Consider the following 16198-nt stretch of genomic DNA (forward strand, 5'->3'; position numbering starts at 1 on the left):
ACTTGGAAGAGATTTTTAGGGTGTTTGGATAGAGTAAACATAAGGTGTAAGGATTCAGAGAGTGGCACCAGTTTTCTTGCATGTTTGAAAGAGAGAGAGAGAGAGAGAGAGAGAGAAAAAGAAAAAGAGAAAAACAAACAATGGTGGTAAGCGGTAGAGTTGAGTTAGTGGCGACCGGATAGAGTAAAAGAGTAGAGCCGAGGCGTTGGAGGGGAAGGAGTGAAAGGCACAGTAGAGAATGAGTGTCAGGAGAGAAAGTGGGTATAGAGAGTGAAAGAATTTCACGAGAGGAAGGGTGCAAGAAAGGGTGCGACAGGGCAATTGGACTACCGCAGCTTAGGTCACAGAGGAAGTCCCTGAGGGAGTTGAAGTGATTAGGCTACAGGCTTTAGCCCCAGCTCGTCCAAGGTTAGGGCCAGGTTATACAGTAAGGGTTCTCTAGCTGTGTCAAGGCTTTAGAAAGAGCTGAGGAATTCAGTTCACATTATTGTAGCCCATCTGAGAGTGCCCATGTTCTCCTGTTGATCAAGCTAGAAAACCTCACCACTTATTCTCGGCTACTCATGATGGATTTCATTGCATCATTTACAATGGTTCTAGTAAGCAAATATTTCTGAATGCAAATGTACTGACATAGATTTTGTATGTATTACCTTTTATTTAATTATACAAATGAAGTGATCCTAGATATGTATTACCTTTTATTTAATTATACAAATGAAGCGATCCTAGGAAGTTTTTTGAAAACACAGCATTGTCGGGAAGTACCCAATTTGATGGTTTAGAATTGATCGCATGGTACATCTGGCTGAATTCGGCCAGTACCATTCGATTGATTGTAAACGATCAAATGGGGTGCTCACTACCAAACATGAGAAGCGGGGGTGTCCCCCGCTCCCCGTTTTTGGGAGTGATGGCCTTTGGGGGAGCGGGGGTGTCCCCCGCTTCCAGAGGTTCGGAGGCAGGGGACGGGGAAAAAATTGAAAAGGGGGCCCTGCGACATCGGATCCGACCTGCGTAGGAGGGACAGAACTGACGCTGCAGGTTCAGAAGAAAACCGGACGTGAAAAGGTAAGTACGGGGTGGGTGGGAGGGATGTTGGGGGCCATAGGGGCTTAAAGTTAGGGTGGATTTGGCCACGAAGATTTCTGCCACGGCCAAATCGTATACTTCTCATTATTGGAGACTTAGTTAATTGGATGTAGTTTGAGGTTTGAAAAAGAAATGCCAAAGGTTGAACATTTTTGGGACATTTAAATGAAACGTCCCTGAATTATGTTTTCATTTTTGTTGTTTTATCAACAGAGTGGAAGCAAGGTTTCAATCAACACAACTCCTTTTGAGAATACTTCCATCAAGACAGGTCCAGCAAGGAGAAATAACTATCGCAGCCGGATGGTGCGCCGCAGTAAGAAGACTAAAAAGAAGGAAAGTCTTGAAAGGTTGGCTACAATTTCTAAACATTTGCACACAGTCCTTATTAACAGCAATATGTAATCTCAAGTAGCGTTGGTAGGGCAAAATGAATCATACCTCTTTTTTTTTCACTTGAAAATGAAATTTTATTTGTATGAAGTTCCCTTATTTCAATGTACTGAATTAATCATTTTGAATTTCCTGATTGAAAGAGATTTCCTGAATTCACTGTAACTGACATAAACATTTGTGGAAAGAAGTCCAAAAGAGAAATTGTTGAGAACAATGTGTCACTTAAAAACAAATAAATATTAAAGTGAAAGTAAGAATTCCCCACCTCCAACTATTTTACAAGCCACAAAGTATCTAATCCAGATTATCCAAGTATGTGCATATTTTGAATGCTCAACGTGTATATACTTTGTCAGATAGCTGTGATGTTGTCTTCTGTACCATGCACTCGATAATCCTGAATGAAGACATGAACAAGACAGTGGCATGTCATGTTGTGACGGGGCAGGGAGGGTCCCCAATGCCTGGGCGGTAGGAGTATGGAGAAGGTAGGTACAAGGCCAAAGCATTGACATAGATGTAACTATCCTAGAATGCTACCCTCCTCTCTTCTTACTCACAGCATTAATTGTATGCTTCTAGACCTCACTTTCAAACGCCTATAAGACAAAACCTACAAAATATTCTTTTTGTTCCGTGTAAGGCTAGATAAGGGTTGTGAATGGTCAAAATTGCGGACATCCATTACAAGACAAGGAGCCAAGAGCAGACTGTTTCATTGGAGTTATAATAGATTTGATATGCTTCACAACTTCAGATGCTTCCTGTCAAGATCAGAGAGAACAAAAGTGTAGACGCCTAGAGGGATATCCGGCTTCTAAATCAGAGTTACCATCCTGAATCTATGCAAACAAGCAGTCTCTTGCTTTACACGGCTAATCTATTGATATGCGGGCTAAGTGATCAAGGACAGATTTCAAGTGGTGGGCAGGGTAGGCCAAAATCATTGGCTGCATTACTCTGAAACAATAAATGTCCACAGAAATGTATTTTTATTGAATATACTTTATATCTCGTAATAAGTAAGTAGTGTGGGTTTAGAATGCCTCAACTTCCCAAGGGGTATATTTTTGTGTAAAGTTTTTTTTTTTTATTATTGTGTGAGACAGAAAGAAATGAAGTCTAGGTATTCTACAAAGCAGATTATTTCTACTACAACACATCTAAAGCTGTACTTTAGTTCACATTAAAGGAGCATCGTGAAGTAAAGAGAAAGCAGAAGTAGCAGAATAAAGCTAAATGAGAAGGTGTAGATGGGCAACCTCAGAAGGCAGTATACTTAACGTTTTTTCTCTATAAGGTAGTTTTATCTCTAAAGGCATCTCAAGGTTAGAGGAGTGGACATTATCTTGCAGTCTGGTATGTTCATTAGCTTTTTATTGGAGACAGTCATGGCTCCATTCCAGAGAATGTCACCGTCCAGCAGCTCAGCTGTGGTTCCCGTGGTTCAAATTCTAACATGTTTATTCAGGAGCAGCCATTGGAAGATCCTAAATCAAACGGGTCAACCATGGAGCGACTCATGGTGAGTTGTTGATGGAGAAGAGCATTTACTGAACCCTGAGTTGTTGTTCTTACTGTCCAAGAAAGCCAGTTACATATGGTGACCAGTTACTACATGTATTTGAGATAGTTATGACTCTGTTTTTGATGTTGTGTGGTACCACTTTCAGGTACTGAAGCTCCCATGACAGCTCTTCTCACCTCAGCATCACCAGTATTTCACTGGAATATGCCCCCTTTCTAAAGGGAAGTTCCTCTTGAAGATGTCTGAAATATTTTATGATGAAGGGGATGTGATCTTTTTTTGTTTAGAGGCCCATTACTCTGGTGAAACAAAGAACTTGCCTGAGATGTTCTGCAATGAACAAGATAATCTGTTGGATTTGGCAACAGGCCAACAGGATGCCAGTTGCTTGGAAACATCTCCAGAGCTGGATATGTATCAACTCCCAGTCCGAGGCAGACCCAACTGTTCCTTTCAGAAGGCCAGTCCCAAATTAGTGTAGACTTTAGGCTTGTTTGCCCCCACTAAGTCAAAGGTATTTAATGACCTGATGGACATCTTGGGAAACCCTTTTACTATTCAACCCAGCAGTTGCTGTGCCTGTTTTGGCCACCTTGGAGAATCCCGCTTTGGTCCCTGTGGAGGGACCTTGACTAAAAGCAATATCTGGCTCACTCGGATCAAGGGTTTCTACATACACATCAATCTCCAGACAGATTGGCGGTGCAGGCTGCCACAGCAGTTTTGCAACATTTCCTTCCCCCTCCTTACACTGGAGAAGAGGGAGCAGGAAGCTGGATGCCATGGACCGCAAGGTCTTTCGTTTCAGACAGCCTTGTATTTAGGGCTGCCAATGCTACCTGCACTCTGACAAAATACACATGTAGTCTGTGCAGTATGATTCCTGGAGCAGCTGAAAAGGAACTTGACCATTTGTTCGAGCCCATTAACTTTATTTTCTTTTACACATTTCCACCACAAAAGTAGATGGTGGGGGGTTAGTACTAGGCATTTAAGGTGAGGGGGCTGTGAGAAGCAGGGGCATTTGGTGGGCCGTGGGGTCACCCCCGCTTTCTTTGCAGTGAAATGTGTAAAAGAAAAAAACAGTTGAGGAAACGGGCCTCACAAATTATCTCATGCAAACATCATAGGATTTCTGAACACATACCAGATGAAGAAATAAAGCAGAGTTTCAATTCTCTGATGGAAGACAGTAGAGAGGCTATGCATTAGATCTTACAGACGGGCCTTCATATGTCTGACTGTGTGGCAGGTGCTATGGGAACTATCGGTCCTGCAAAGGCACTCCTGGATGAGGACCTCAGGGCACACCCCAATGTCCAAACCAAATGGCTGGGCATGCCGTTTGATGGGAGCAACATGTTTGGGGCAAATGCTGATGAGTCATTGCTGAAATTCCAAGTCCTAGAGGCCACAGCAAAATCTTTGCACCTCACCCTTCTAAAATCTTCTACCTCTGCTCTGTCCTTTCTAACCTTTTCTTACCAGCTTCTGAGGAAGGGAAACATAGAATTGATGCCCCACTCGGATCCAGTAAAAGGCTGGTATCCCCTTTACTTTCTGGTTCTGAAGGAATGTCCTATCATGGATCGGCAGCTTTGGAAGTTGTACCAATGCAAGGACAAGTTCAAGATGGTCACTTTGTCCTAGAAGCTCTAAGCCCTCGAACTATAAAGACTGATTTGTGTCTCTGGCTCTCTAGGATGCCTACCGCCATATGCCAATACACCACACGCATAGGAAGTAACCAACGTTTATAATTGGAAACTCCCACTACCATTTCCAAGTTCTGCTGTTCGGTCTTTGTTTGGAACCTAGGGGCCTCACCAAGGTATTTTCTGGCTCTTCTCAGGAAGGAAATTATTCACTTCTTCTCTTATCTGGAGTATTGGCTCATCCGAGCCCACACGCTGGAGCATGTGTCCATTTGGGCTTAACCCTAATCTTCAAGAAGTATCCTGTTTTTCCACCGTTGCCCCTCCATTTCATCAGAGCGATCGTGGAAATGAGAATAGGCAGGGTTTTCTTTCAAAAGGATTGGGAAGTGATGGTGCATGTCTTTGAATTCCAAAGGTTGGTCACAGGGTTTACTGGGCCACGTGGCCTACTGCATCCAGATGGTGTCAGATGCCTGGTACAGATGAGGTCGCTACAATGGTCACTTCCAAGCCAGTGATCTTAGTTACAAGGTGTCATGGCAGACCGGTTCCAAGTGCGCTAAGTACTGTGTCTTGAGATAGTTTGTGGTGGGCCCTGTGAGACAACATGATGAGAGGGGAGATGCTTCGGCAACCCTGGACCAAACTGACAGTGGTCATATACGCCTCCTTAAACGGCTGGGGTTCTCAACTATTACATCTTACAGTGAGCAGACTGTGCTCTTTGACCAAAGCTTCGGAATACATTCATTTGCTGGAGTTGCAGACTTTTAGGCTAGATCTGATTGCTTTCCTCCCATCTATGCAGGCAAGAATGTCCTGATTTTTACAGACATTATTGTGGCCATGCACCACCTCAACAAACAATGTGCTGTATGGTCATTGCCTCTGTACATAGAAGCAGTGGACTGAAAATATATGCCTTGGAGAACAGTATCTCGCTCTGCTGGCAGGCCCTCTGGCAGGGATGTGAACATCATACAGACTTCAACCTCCCATGTGTTGGTGCTGTGTCAGGAAATTCTGTAAGAGATCTTCACCTTTTGCCGGATGCTTCAAGAGGCCCTCTTTGCTTCTATTGTAAAGAGCGGGAGTGCCAGTTGCTCTGCTTAATGGAATTTCCTCTGCAGGGGGCTCTGGACGACTCATTGATTGTCGATTCGACATCCTCTCTGCTTTGTGTTCTTACAGTCAGCTCTCCTTCTCACGTTGGACAGCAGCACGGAATAAGGCACCTCCTTCCCCCCGTAGATAGGATGACGCACTCTGGATCAGGTTATCCAGAAGCAGTTCAAAATGTGGTTCGATGCCCGCTTGGCCTTCCACGTTAAAGTCACTGGTTTTCCAGTTCACCAAAGTTCTTTCACAGTTCAATGAAAGGTTCACATAGGTCTCCACCTGTCGGGCTCGGACCTCTTAATAAATCATAGTTCAACAAAATGTTCACGTAGGACTCCCTCTGTCGGGCTCAGACCTATCAAAGCAAAAAAGTATCAGCCGGGCTCGGAACTCGCGATCACAGCACTTGCTGGGGTTCCCTTCCCAGAGCTTTATTCACATTCGTTAGGGGTTCCCGTCCCCTAACTTATTTCACATTCCAGGTTTCCCTCAGTCAGGCTCCAGGTCCAGGTCTCCCTCAGTCAGGCTTGGACCTTTAACCGATGTTGAAGACTTTCGAATATGCAAGACTTTTACTATGGACCTCTGCAGGACCACTTCCACTTTCACTTTTGTGTTATTTGCCCCAGTGTCTCTTGGTAGTTCTGTATCATAAGCAAAAAGTTCAAAGAAACCTTTCTCTTCAAGCATTCACCTTTTCACTTCCCCTTTCACCGGGGTTAATCTGGACCATTATGCATTTGAGAGTTCATTCACTTTGCGGCTTCAATTCAGGAGTCAAACTTAATGCCACAGGCTTGGCCTCGCCTCCCCAACTCTGTCGTTCACCCCAGAGGAATTGCTGGTGTCCTTGAAACACAATACAGTCTTCTTGTCTGGGATTTGGCTCTCTCCCGGTTTTTCGGCAGTAACGACCTCCTGCAGGGAACTTCAGGATTTTCCCAACCCTTCATTCTGGTCCCTCAATTGGTCATTCTGCTCTAGTGGGTTCGCCTTTGCCCCAGAAGTTCTGCTCCTGCTCATGTTCCACCCGTCTTCAATTCTCATGGGTCTCCCTCAGTTTGGCCTGGTACCTCCTTTAGCTTCTCACACCCTCCTATGCTTTACACACAGGTTTCCCTCAGTCTGGCTCAGACCCTCTTGCTTTGCACAAAAGTACAATAAAGAAATGTGTCTGGACTTCAGGTACCACAATGCAGCTTTCTTATTTTGCTCCCACTTCGCCAGCTCCCCCAAAACAGCATTCTACAGATTCTGGGAGTTGTGGGGTTTCCAGTGGTGCTTTTCTGGGGTCAGGGTCGACCCGCCTGCTTTCAGAGGCCTGGATTTTAATGTTACACCCAGCAGATGAGCCTTGGCTTGGGTCCTGTCAGATAGCTCCTGCTGCCCCCGGTCTGGCTGCCTGTAAGCATAGCTCTCTTGCCACACTAAAGCCTCTTCTGCACTCACAGGCCCCATGACTTGGCAGCCTGTCCTCCTTCTCAGGGTTCCTTCCCAGGGTCTCTGCAGCTTCTCATTGACTCCTCTGGACATCACGATCCTCTAAGCCTCCCCAGCTTGCTTAGTGTGTGCCTATGTGCTCTGCCTTTTATACTGACTGGGAAGCTGAACAGGTTTCACGTGGGAATGATTGTGGAGGGAGGCCTGACCCTTGCCTAGCCTCATTATTGGGACAAAATGGCATTGGCTCCTATGGGTAATATTCATAGCTCCCTTTTTCCTCTTCTTCTTAGTATTGGGGGTGACACATGTAATGGCACTGCACATCTTTCCTAAAGGCAGAGTGGTCATGATGATGACTGAGCACCTGGCACTGCTTGGTCCTATTAGTGGGACAGGGCTGTTGCATATCATTATAGGCAATCTTCCTAGTCTTGGTCTTTGGGTTTTCATAGTGGATGCAGATATTGTGGGAGTAATAGTTTTATTTTAGGGATCATGGAAAAACCATGTGGGTTTTTGTCCGGGTGAAGGAAGCAGATTTATTGTTGTGGGTAAATGGGCTTTGGGTGATAATATCCCATGATGACTGAGGGGATGTCAGGTAGGGATGTATTGGAACGGGGGTATGCCATGTCTTGCCAGAGGGCGTTCCACCCACAGTCTCCAAGGGTCCCTTTCCCAGGTGATCCTCCCTCACTTGTCCGCCCTGTAGGAAAGTCATGGTATCACAAGTATTGAAACTGACACAATGGATACAATTTGTAAAACCTTTATTGAAAATATTGGGGTTGGAGAAACTCCTATTTTGCCCTTTAACTAAGATAGGAGTATTCTTGACCATCAAACGATAAACAAAACAGTCCTAGTGAGATCTGTCAAATCAAAATGGCCTATCCAACAAAACCCGAATGCCTGCCCCATCTCTTGTACAAAAGTGTGAAAAGGAGAAATGTATGTAAAAGGAAAAATCTGTCTTCAAATGATAATGTGACTGAACCAGCTCTCCTCCCTATGTAAGGCCTCACGCGGTATGGCGATCCTTGTAGGCAGGATGACACATTCTGGCTCAGTTTTGAACACAGTACACAGTTCGAAACCGTTGATCGAGGCTTGCTTGGCCTTCCACGTTAAAGTCTTTCTCTGATTTCAAAATGTATGTTTCAACCAAAACCTTTACAGAGGTCGCCCTCTGCCCAGGCTCAGACCTATCACCACACAGTTCTAGTAGGTCTCCCTCTGCCGGGCTTGGACCTCTCACGATAAAGTTCACCACAAAGTTGCAAGGGGGGGGCATCCTTCCCCAAGCTTAGTATACTTCAGCTCTCCCTCAAACGGCCTTTGGCCCCTTTCAGATGTCGAAATCTTTCGAGTGTGCGTGGTTTTCTTAGAAACCACAACGGGACCGCTTCGACTCAACGTTCACTATTTTACTTTCACTCTTGCCGTTTATTTGCCTTTTAGCTTCAAACAATGTACCTTTCACCGAGACCTTCGAATGGGCTACTTCATTTCACCAGACCACTCTGTTACTGTATCGCTGATCTTGCAGCTGCATTTTACTTTACAGTTCGCCTTTCTTCGCGTCTCATCAACACGCATGCAGTCTTAGTCCGTTGCTCTGCTCCAGTAGGTGGGCCATTGTCCCTGAGGTTCTGCTCATTCTCGTGTTCCGCCTAGCTCAGAGTGTGTCTTTAGGTTTTGCCTTTTATTCATGTGCGCAGAGCTTAGTCAAGGTGCCCTGGAATAGCATGGGAGAAACATCTCAGGTTTTTTTTTACAACACTAAGATGTTGCAGAAGGATGAAACCCTGCCAATCTGGTGAGAAACCAACCAACCAGGAACCACAAACCCCTGTCCCTGGTGGGAATTGCATATATATATATATTTCTGATGTTTGTTAATCTGCTTAGAATCACATGCTGTGCATAGGTCCGACATCCAGTGGTCACTGCGGAGTATTGCATTTTGTTTTTCGTAGTCGAAAAAGGGACGTCGACAAGGAGTGTCTGAAACACTATCCCTATAGTGACGTGCGTTGTACCCGCAATCCCTCACGCGTCGAGGTCCCTCAGATTGTTTTTTTCCGCCCAGCTACTGGTCGCCTTTACGCGGAGCTCCCCGAGAGACATTGCAAATTTCATCTCCTCGACCTTTGGTCGTTTTCTCATTAATATTAAACACCTACCCCCTCCCTCGACGCAGTTGTGAAGCTGTTCTCCGCCAAACAAGTACTTCGACGGAGGGTCGAGCGGAGGAGATCCTTCGGCGTTGCCGAACACGTGGCCTGGCCTCGCAGGCCATATACAGTAGGGAGAGTGGGGTCGTGGGACATCTCTGGTTCTTTTCTGAGAATGCCTTTCCCTTTCCCCTTCCTTTCCCTTGGGGTGGTTATCACGATTTATTACCTCGGCTATGGAGAGGACACCCTTTAGATTTTGCCCGCTTTGCAAAGGCAAATTTACTTGGAAGGACAAGCATTCACGGTGTAACCGCTGCTTGCCCCTCGATCACAAGGAGGAAGGTTGCACGGCTTGTCGGCTTCTTAAGCCTAAAACTCTAAAAGACCGTAGGGTTAAAAGGTGGGCGGCCTATGCGATGTCGAAGGCCGAAGGTTCACCCGCCGCTGCTACCACCGACAGTGACGAGGAACGCGATAACACGACCTCCGCTACGGAAGTCGAAAACCCCTCTAAGGAGCGCTCGCGCGCTTCGTCGGCTGTCCCCGGCCCCGACGGGCTCGGCTCACGCCCTGCTTATGGGGATGAACACCCCGGCGACATTGACGCACACAAAAACACACTTAAGCACACAACCCACGGCTCTTCTTCGTCTAAGACGAAGAGAGCTTCGGCACCCAAGGAGACGCAGGTTCCACCGGCAGCCTCCTCGGACCGTTCGGGTTCGAAGCCCCTCTCGCAACCGCAGTCGCGACCAGCGACTGGGCTTTCGGCAAATAAGGGCGCCGCCCCCAAACCATCGGCCGGCGCGCATCAACAAAAGGCGCATACCGCCCTAGAGCGATCGACACCCGTAGCGTCAAACGCAAGCTTCCGCCGACAAACGAGTCGCCGAGAGCTTGACGAGGATCGCTGTAGCCGACGCCCAGAAGCGTACGCCGAAAGTCACGTCGAGCGCTACGCACAAGTCGAAAGACACGCCGAAAAAGCCCGAAGGAAGGCAGGGACTACCCCCTTCAGTCGGGGGGTCACCCAGCACACCTGAAGGTTTTTCGGAGGGCGACGGGACACTTTCCTCGACGCTTTGGGAGAGGTCGAGCCGTTTCCAACTAGATGACTATTTTTCCCCCGCCAGACTGCTCTGGGGTACCCCATGAAACCATGGAAAGACTCCACCTCTGTATGGAGAGGATGGAAAGGTTTATGAATACCCAGACCTCTCAAACTCCCAAGAGGACTAGAGAAGGGCCTCAGGAGGACCCCAGGGCCAAAAATCCGAGGCTAGTCGATCCCCAGGTGGACACAGCCTCAGACTTCCATAATGTATACGACCTCACTGGGGAGGAACAATACTTGGAGGAGGAGGATGATTTCATGGACGATGAAGGACAGAACCAGGAGGAATGTCTGGAAGACAGGCCAGACATTATAGAAGAAGGCTTCGGAGAAAACACAGAAGAAGGACCTTCGCACCCCTGGCAATCCCCATCAGTATATTCCGACACCGATGTCCTAAACCTAAATCCTCCTGACAATTCACCGGTTAGGAACACGTCTCCAATTGACGATCAGCCCACTTTCAATGCACTGTTGCGCAGAGCAGCAGCACATTTCGAACTGGACACTGGGGAGCTCTCTCCAGAATTAGACTTTGTGGAAAGAGTAATTAAAGAGAAACCCCCGGTCAGCCAGACCATTCCCCTCCTAGCTTCAGTGAAGAGAAGAATCATCCCTTCGCTGGCCACTCCCGCATTGATCAGAGGGGTCAATCCGAGAATTGAAAAACTTTTCACTCCTTCTCCCTCAGATCCGCTCTACATTAGGGGACATTCCATTCCGGATTCCCTAGTAGTATCTAATACTAGAAAGAGGGCAGGGGTACCACTTTCCACCAGTGAGGCACCCCCTGACGAGGAGGGCAAAAGGCTATATGCCCTTGCAAAAAGAGTAACTTCCTCGGCTGCCTTCTCAGCAAGAATTGCGAACAACAATTCTTTGCTTGCTAGCTATGCAGACGCGCAGTGGGCCAAACTGCGCAAGGACGCCGAGGAAGCACCGGAGCCTTTACGTACACGCCTACTTTCAACTATTGGCGAAGGAACCCAGGTGAACCAGAGCATTGTAAAAAACTCTCTGGACGCGGCAGAAACAGCGGGACGTTCCCTGGTGCAGGGAATACTCCTAAAACGCCATGTATGGCTGCGCAACTCAGGGTTTAAACCGGAGACACAGGCGTCTTTAATAAATAAACCTGTGGAAGACTCTAACCTCTTCGGGAAAGCGGTGGATGAAGCTCTAGAGATGGCTAAAAAAGAGTTCGATACTATCAAGACTCTTGACCAAATCTCTAAGCCCACTACCAGACGCGGCTATGGCAACAAACGCTTTTTTTTAATGGCCAACGCCAACAACAACAACAAAGTCAGCATCAACAATACCCTGCCACCAATTACCAGACCAATAGTGGGCAGTACAGCCAAAGAGGCCAACGCCGGGGTAAAGGGAGAGGTCGGGGATCCACCCCCAGAGGCTCCCAAGCCCCCAACAACTCCAAGTGACGCGAAGATTCGCGTCCCCTCCCATGCAACACCGGTCGGGGGCCGGATAACATCCTTTCTTCCTGCATGGGAGGAGATAACGTCAGACCGTTGGGTACTTTCCACCGTAGCCCACGGATACTGTATCGAATTCAACAGTTCCCCATCCTACAGACCCCCGAGGGGACGTCGCATGACACCGGAACATCTTGCCATCCTTCTCCAAGAAGTACAACAACTGCTGGAAAAAGGAGCCATAGAGGTCGTGCCTCTATCTCAGGTAACGGAAGGTATTTATTCAGTGTACTTCCTTGTACCCAAAAAGGATCTAACCATGCGCCCTGTATTAGATCTGCGCCCAGCGAACAAGTTTATCAAACCCCAAAAGTTTCGTATGGTAACCTTACAGGAAGTGATCCCACTGCTTTCTCAGGGAGATTACATGACAACATTGGACATGAAAGATGCATACTTTCATATTTTAATGTTGCCAGCGCACAGAAAATACCTCAGGTTCATGATAGAGGGCAAACACTACCAGTTCAAAGTGCTACCCTTCGGCATAGCTACGTAACTGGAGGGACTGCTCAAAGTGAGTGGTAGGACTTGGGAGCTGTGGAGATTGGAAACAAAGGGGTGGCGTCCTGCCACATATATTTACATACAGTAATATTTTACTTTTCTGATTACTGTGAGACTTTTCTCATTTCACATATTTTGTATCCTAAAGACTGTGAAGTTTTATTATTACAGTACAAAGGTATAAGGGAATGATGCAAAAGAACACAGGTGACTCTTAGCTTATTTATTCAGCTAATATCACAAAATAAAGAAAATGGAAATGAATTACCCGTGACATTACGGTAGTTTTATAAAACAACACTTTTCTAGCAGTTTAGTGTACATGTCGAAAAATGGGAATCAATATACAGTAGAGTAAAGCCACAGTACAGAACTCTCATGACATGCACTTGAAGGTGCCAAAAAACTTTGTACATAAAGTTAGTACAGTAAGTGTGTATAGTAGGGCACAGACAATATCACATTTATAAACATTTACGTCAAGATATTTATCAGATGTTTTTTTTTGAGAGGGACTGGCTTGCTGGCCTGGATGTAACGAGGGTCCCTGGACGTTATCAGCCACCACATTTATGGTCCGCTAAGTCACATGAGTTAAATGATGAAATGTTGCCTTGCCTAAAGTCAGTCAATAAGTCGGTCATGTCAGATGTGTGTAGCCTCTGTGGTCCAGTTTTGTCGTGGTATCATGATACATGCAATTTTACTTCCATTTAAAAACATTATTTCAGTCACAGAATACAAATAAATTGAAGTGACAAGGCCTTCTTTTAACTCCAATTCGAGCACCAATGCCCCTACCGTCTGTTCATTCCCATGGATTCTTTGGCCCACTGTATGGGCCTTGTGTGGTACATTCGGTCCCTCTAGGTAAACAAGTTGTGCACCCCTGAACTAACCCTACTAAAACGTTCCGCTATCCTGCATACTCCCCCTTAAACACCAAATAAAACACACACACACACACCTCTACTGCAGCAGAAACCTAAAACATCCACAGAATGCAGACACTTAAACACCCAACTAAACACACCAACACAAACATCTAAACCAATTGCACATAAATCATCCCACACAGTCATAAAACAAGCACAACCAAACCCTTACCAACTAAAAACAAACCCAGCACAGAGTGACTGTTGTTTTCTAACTGAAGCTACCAACAGCACATCAAAGCTCTCTAGCACTTTCCTTCGCTAGCCCACGAACGTGGCCCACCCATCCCTCCTGCATTTTCACATCAGCACCTGGAGACCATGAAAATGGCAGTGGCGCGTGATATAAATCACCATAACATGAACAAAATTGGCACAATTGCATTGCAGAGAGTTCACAAAGCCTACTTGACCTAGAGACCACAATGACATTGACTGTGATAACATGAGACTGTCAAGAGATTGATCATTCTATAGGGCAAGACTCATACTAACACCCTTATTCAGATTTTGTAGGGGGCTGAAAGTGTCTGACCACCCCGGAAAAACCATCCACCTGGTGTGAACCCACACCTCTCTCTGCTGCTTGTCATGGAACAACGTTACACTCCAGTGTCATAAGAGTTAAAAGCTTATACACTCAGAGAGAATAGATTTACATTAAAATCAACACTCTATCATTGCGGAAAGTTCTCAAGCCCGACCACCCAAAGGCCGTAGGCCACACTCACTCACTACAGTATGGTGTTGGGGGAAAAGCTAATGTTGTTCCAACTCGGGCAAATCATCTGACTGCACCAAGAAACCATTCAAACAATGCATTTGTTATTATATTTTATGTTTTAATTATATGTTATGATGATTTATACTGCTTACCACTGCGATTTTCATGGTCTCCAGGCGCTCATGTGGCTCTGTAAGAAAGGTTGGTGGGGTTGGTTAATGAGGGACGAGGGATAGGATAGAGGTTGTGCTTTTATCGTTGATGCTTGCAGAACCAGGAGAAAATGGTGTCTGTGCATGTGAACTTTCTGAGTGTGCTTTGTTGTGTGCACCGGAATTGTTGTGTCTCGAAGGGCGGCGTCCAGTTTCCGAGTTGTTTGTTTGCAAGTATTTGGTTTTGTGGTGTGATTAGCTAACGGTGTGTGTGCTTTTGGTGTGTAGCTTTGCCAGGCCTTTTGGGCGTGTGCAGAATGTGAGATGTGTGGAAAAGAGGAGTTGGGGTGGTGAGCTGGTTTCTGGTTGGCTCTGGGTGTGCTGTAGTTTTATTGTCGATTCTTCCTTCTGTGGTGTAGACCAAAACATTCTTTATGCTTAAGGTACAGTGTCAATTTTCTAATCTGTGAGTATTATGCAGAGTAACAACATTGTCCTCTGATGATTGCTCTTTTCATATTAGGCGGAGATCCTTCTTCAAAAAGCTTGCCAAGCAGCCATCGCCTCTCCTTCACACCAGTCGAAGCTTTTCATGCCTGAACCGATCTCTGTCCTCTGGGGAGAGCCTGCCTGCTTCTCCCACCCACAGTCTGTCTCCCAGATCTCCTACGCCAAGCTACCGCTCCATCCCTGATTTCCCATCTGGTGAGTTGGGTTTAGATACAAACTTGATGGAGAAAATGCATGGTCTTTCCACTGTTGTACACTGCCTTTTTTCCCTTGTTTATACCTTTTCAAACTCCATACTTTCTAGCTTGATCAGATCCCTAAAATGCACTTCTTTGATCTTCTAAAGTTCTGCTTTGCTGGTGGCTGCGTGTTCCAGTCATTCCCCGACTGCTACTTACTTTGCTCTTTAGCGTTATTTAACTTTTCACCCTTGGTCTTATAAAGTGCCTTAATAAATATAAAGAAATATTTCATTACTTCTTCATGAACTTTTTCTGAACCGACCCCCACCTTTTGAAAGAGTACTTATCTTAAACTCAGGCATCTGCCTGACCTCCTTCCTCTTGCAGGAAAGCTGTAATTTCCTTTTATATTGCCTTTGTTCTTCTTTTCCCTACCCTGGTTTGTCTGTGTTCCATCATTACATGTTCTTGTTGGTTAGGAAACCTTGGCTTTATTGGCTTCCAGCATTAGTAAGTAAATTATTATTTTTATAATGCCGCGTGAAACTCAAACCCCAAGTGTCTAAGACCATCTAAGCATAGTAGTTGCTGCAGTGTCCAATGCACAATTAGACAAACAAATTTGCCAACGAAAATTAGGAATACATATAGTAAACTGAGGAGACAGAAGGTCTCAGAGATGACACTACCTGAAACTCGGAACATAAGTCTAATAAATGGCAATATTGGAATAGAGGGACATTTAAAAAATGAAACGCACCATCCGATTGTGCGTTAATAAATGTGCATCATCTATAAAAGTAACTACACAGAAGAGTTGCAGAGAGGGATTGCTGAATCAGGCACCCATTATCGAATTTATTAAGGACAGGCACACATTAAAGATGTTGCTTTTATTTGAAAATCTGTGCATGCTGCTGTCTAATGGGCATGTTGTGTGAATGTACAAGTAAAACAGATTTGTATCAGGACCAATTTGGAGGCCTACTGTGAGAGTACCAAAGACTTGAGTGTTTTTTTATCTATAACAAACTCTGATTCAACACCAGCTTCACCTGTGGCGGCTTCTTCTGGGCACTTCATTTTTCTGTGCCTTCGGTGGCTCCAATGGTGTAATAGCGGCTGCTTCTTCAGGGTTCTTGAGTTATTTGTATTGAGAATG

General features: G+C 45.8%; 1 protein-coding gene across 5 annotated transcripts in view; it reads left to right on the top strand.

The window, feature by feature from the left end:
* MAST4 (microtubule associated serine/threonine kinase family member 4) overlaps nucleotides 1-16198 on the top strand; it is a 2307007-nt gene that overhangs the window by 2275315 nt on the left and 15494 nt on the right. For all 5 annotated transcript variants that reach the window (XM_069627380.1, XM_069627381.1, XM_069627384.1 and 2 more), the window contains 2 exons: nucleotides 1306-1442; nucleotides 14868-15049. In XM_069627380.1, the coding sequence (XP_069483481.1) occupies nucleotides 1306-1442; nucleotides 14868-15049 (319 nt within the window). The remainder of the gene's footprint in view (nucleotides 1-1305; nucleotides 1443-14867; nucleotides 15050-16198) is intronic.

The sequence above is a fragment of the Ambystoma mexicanum genome, chromosome 6p (assembly GCF_040938575.1).
Source record: "Ambystoma mexicanum isolate Mex_15411 chromosome 6p, UKY_AmexF1_1, whole genome shotgun sequence".
In the NCBI taxonomy this organism is placed as follows: domain Eukaryota; kingdom Metazoa; phylum Chordata; class Amphibia; order Caudata; family Ambystomatidae; genus Ambystoma; species Ambystoma mexicanum.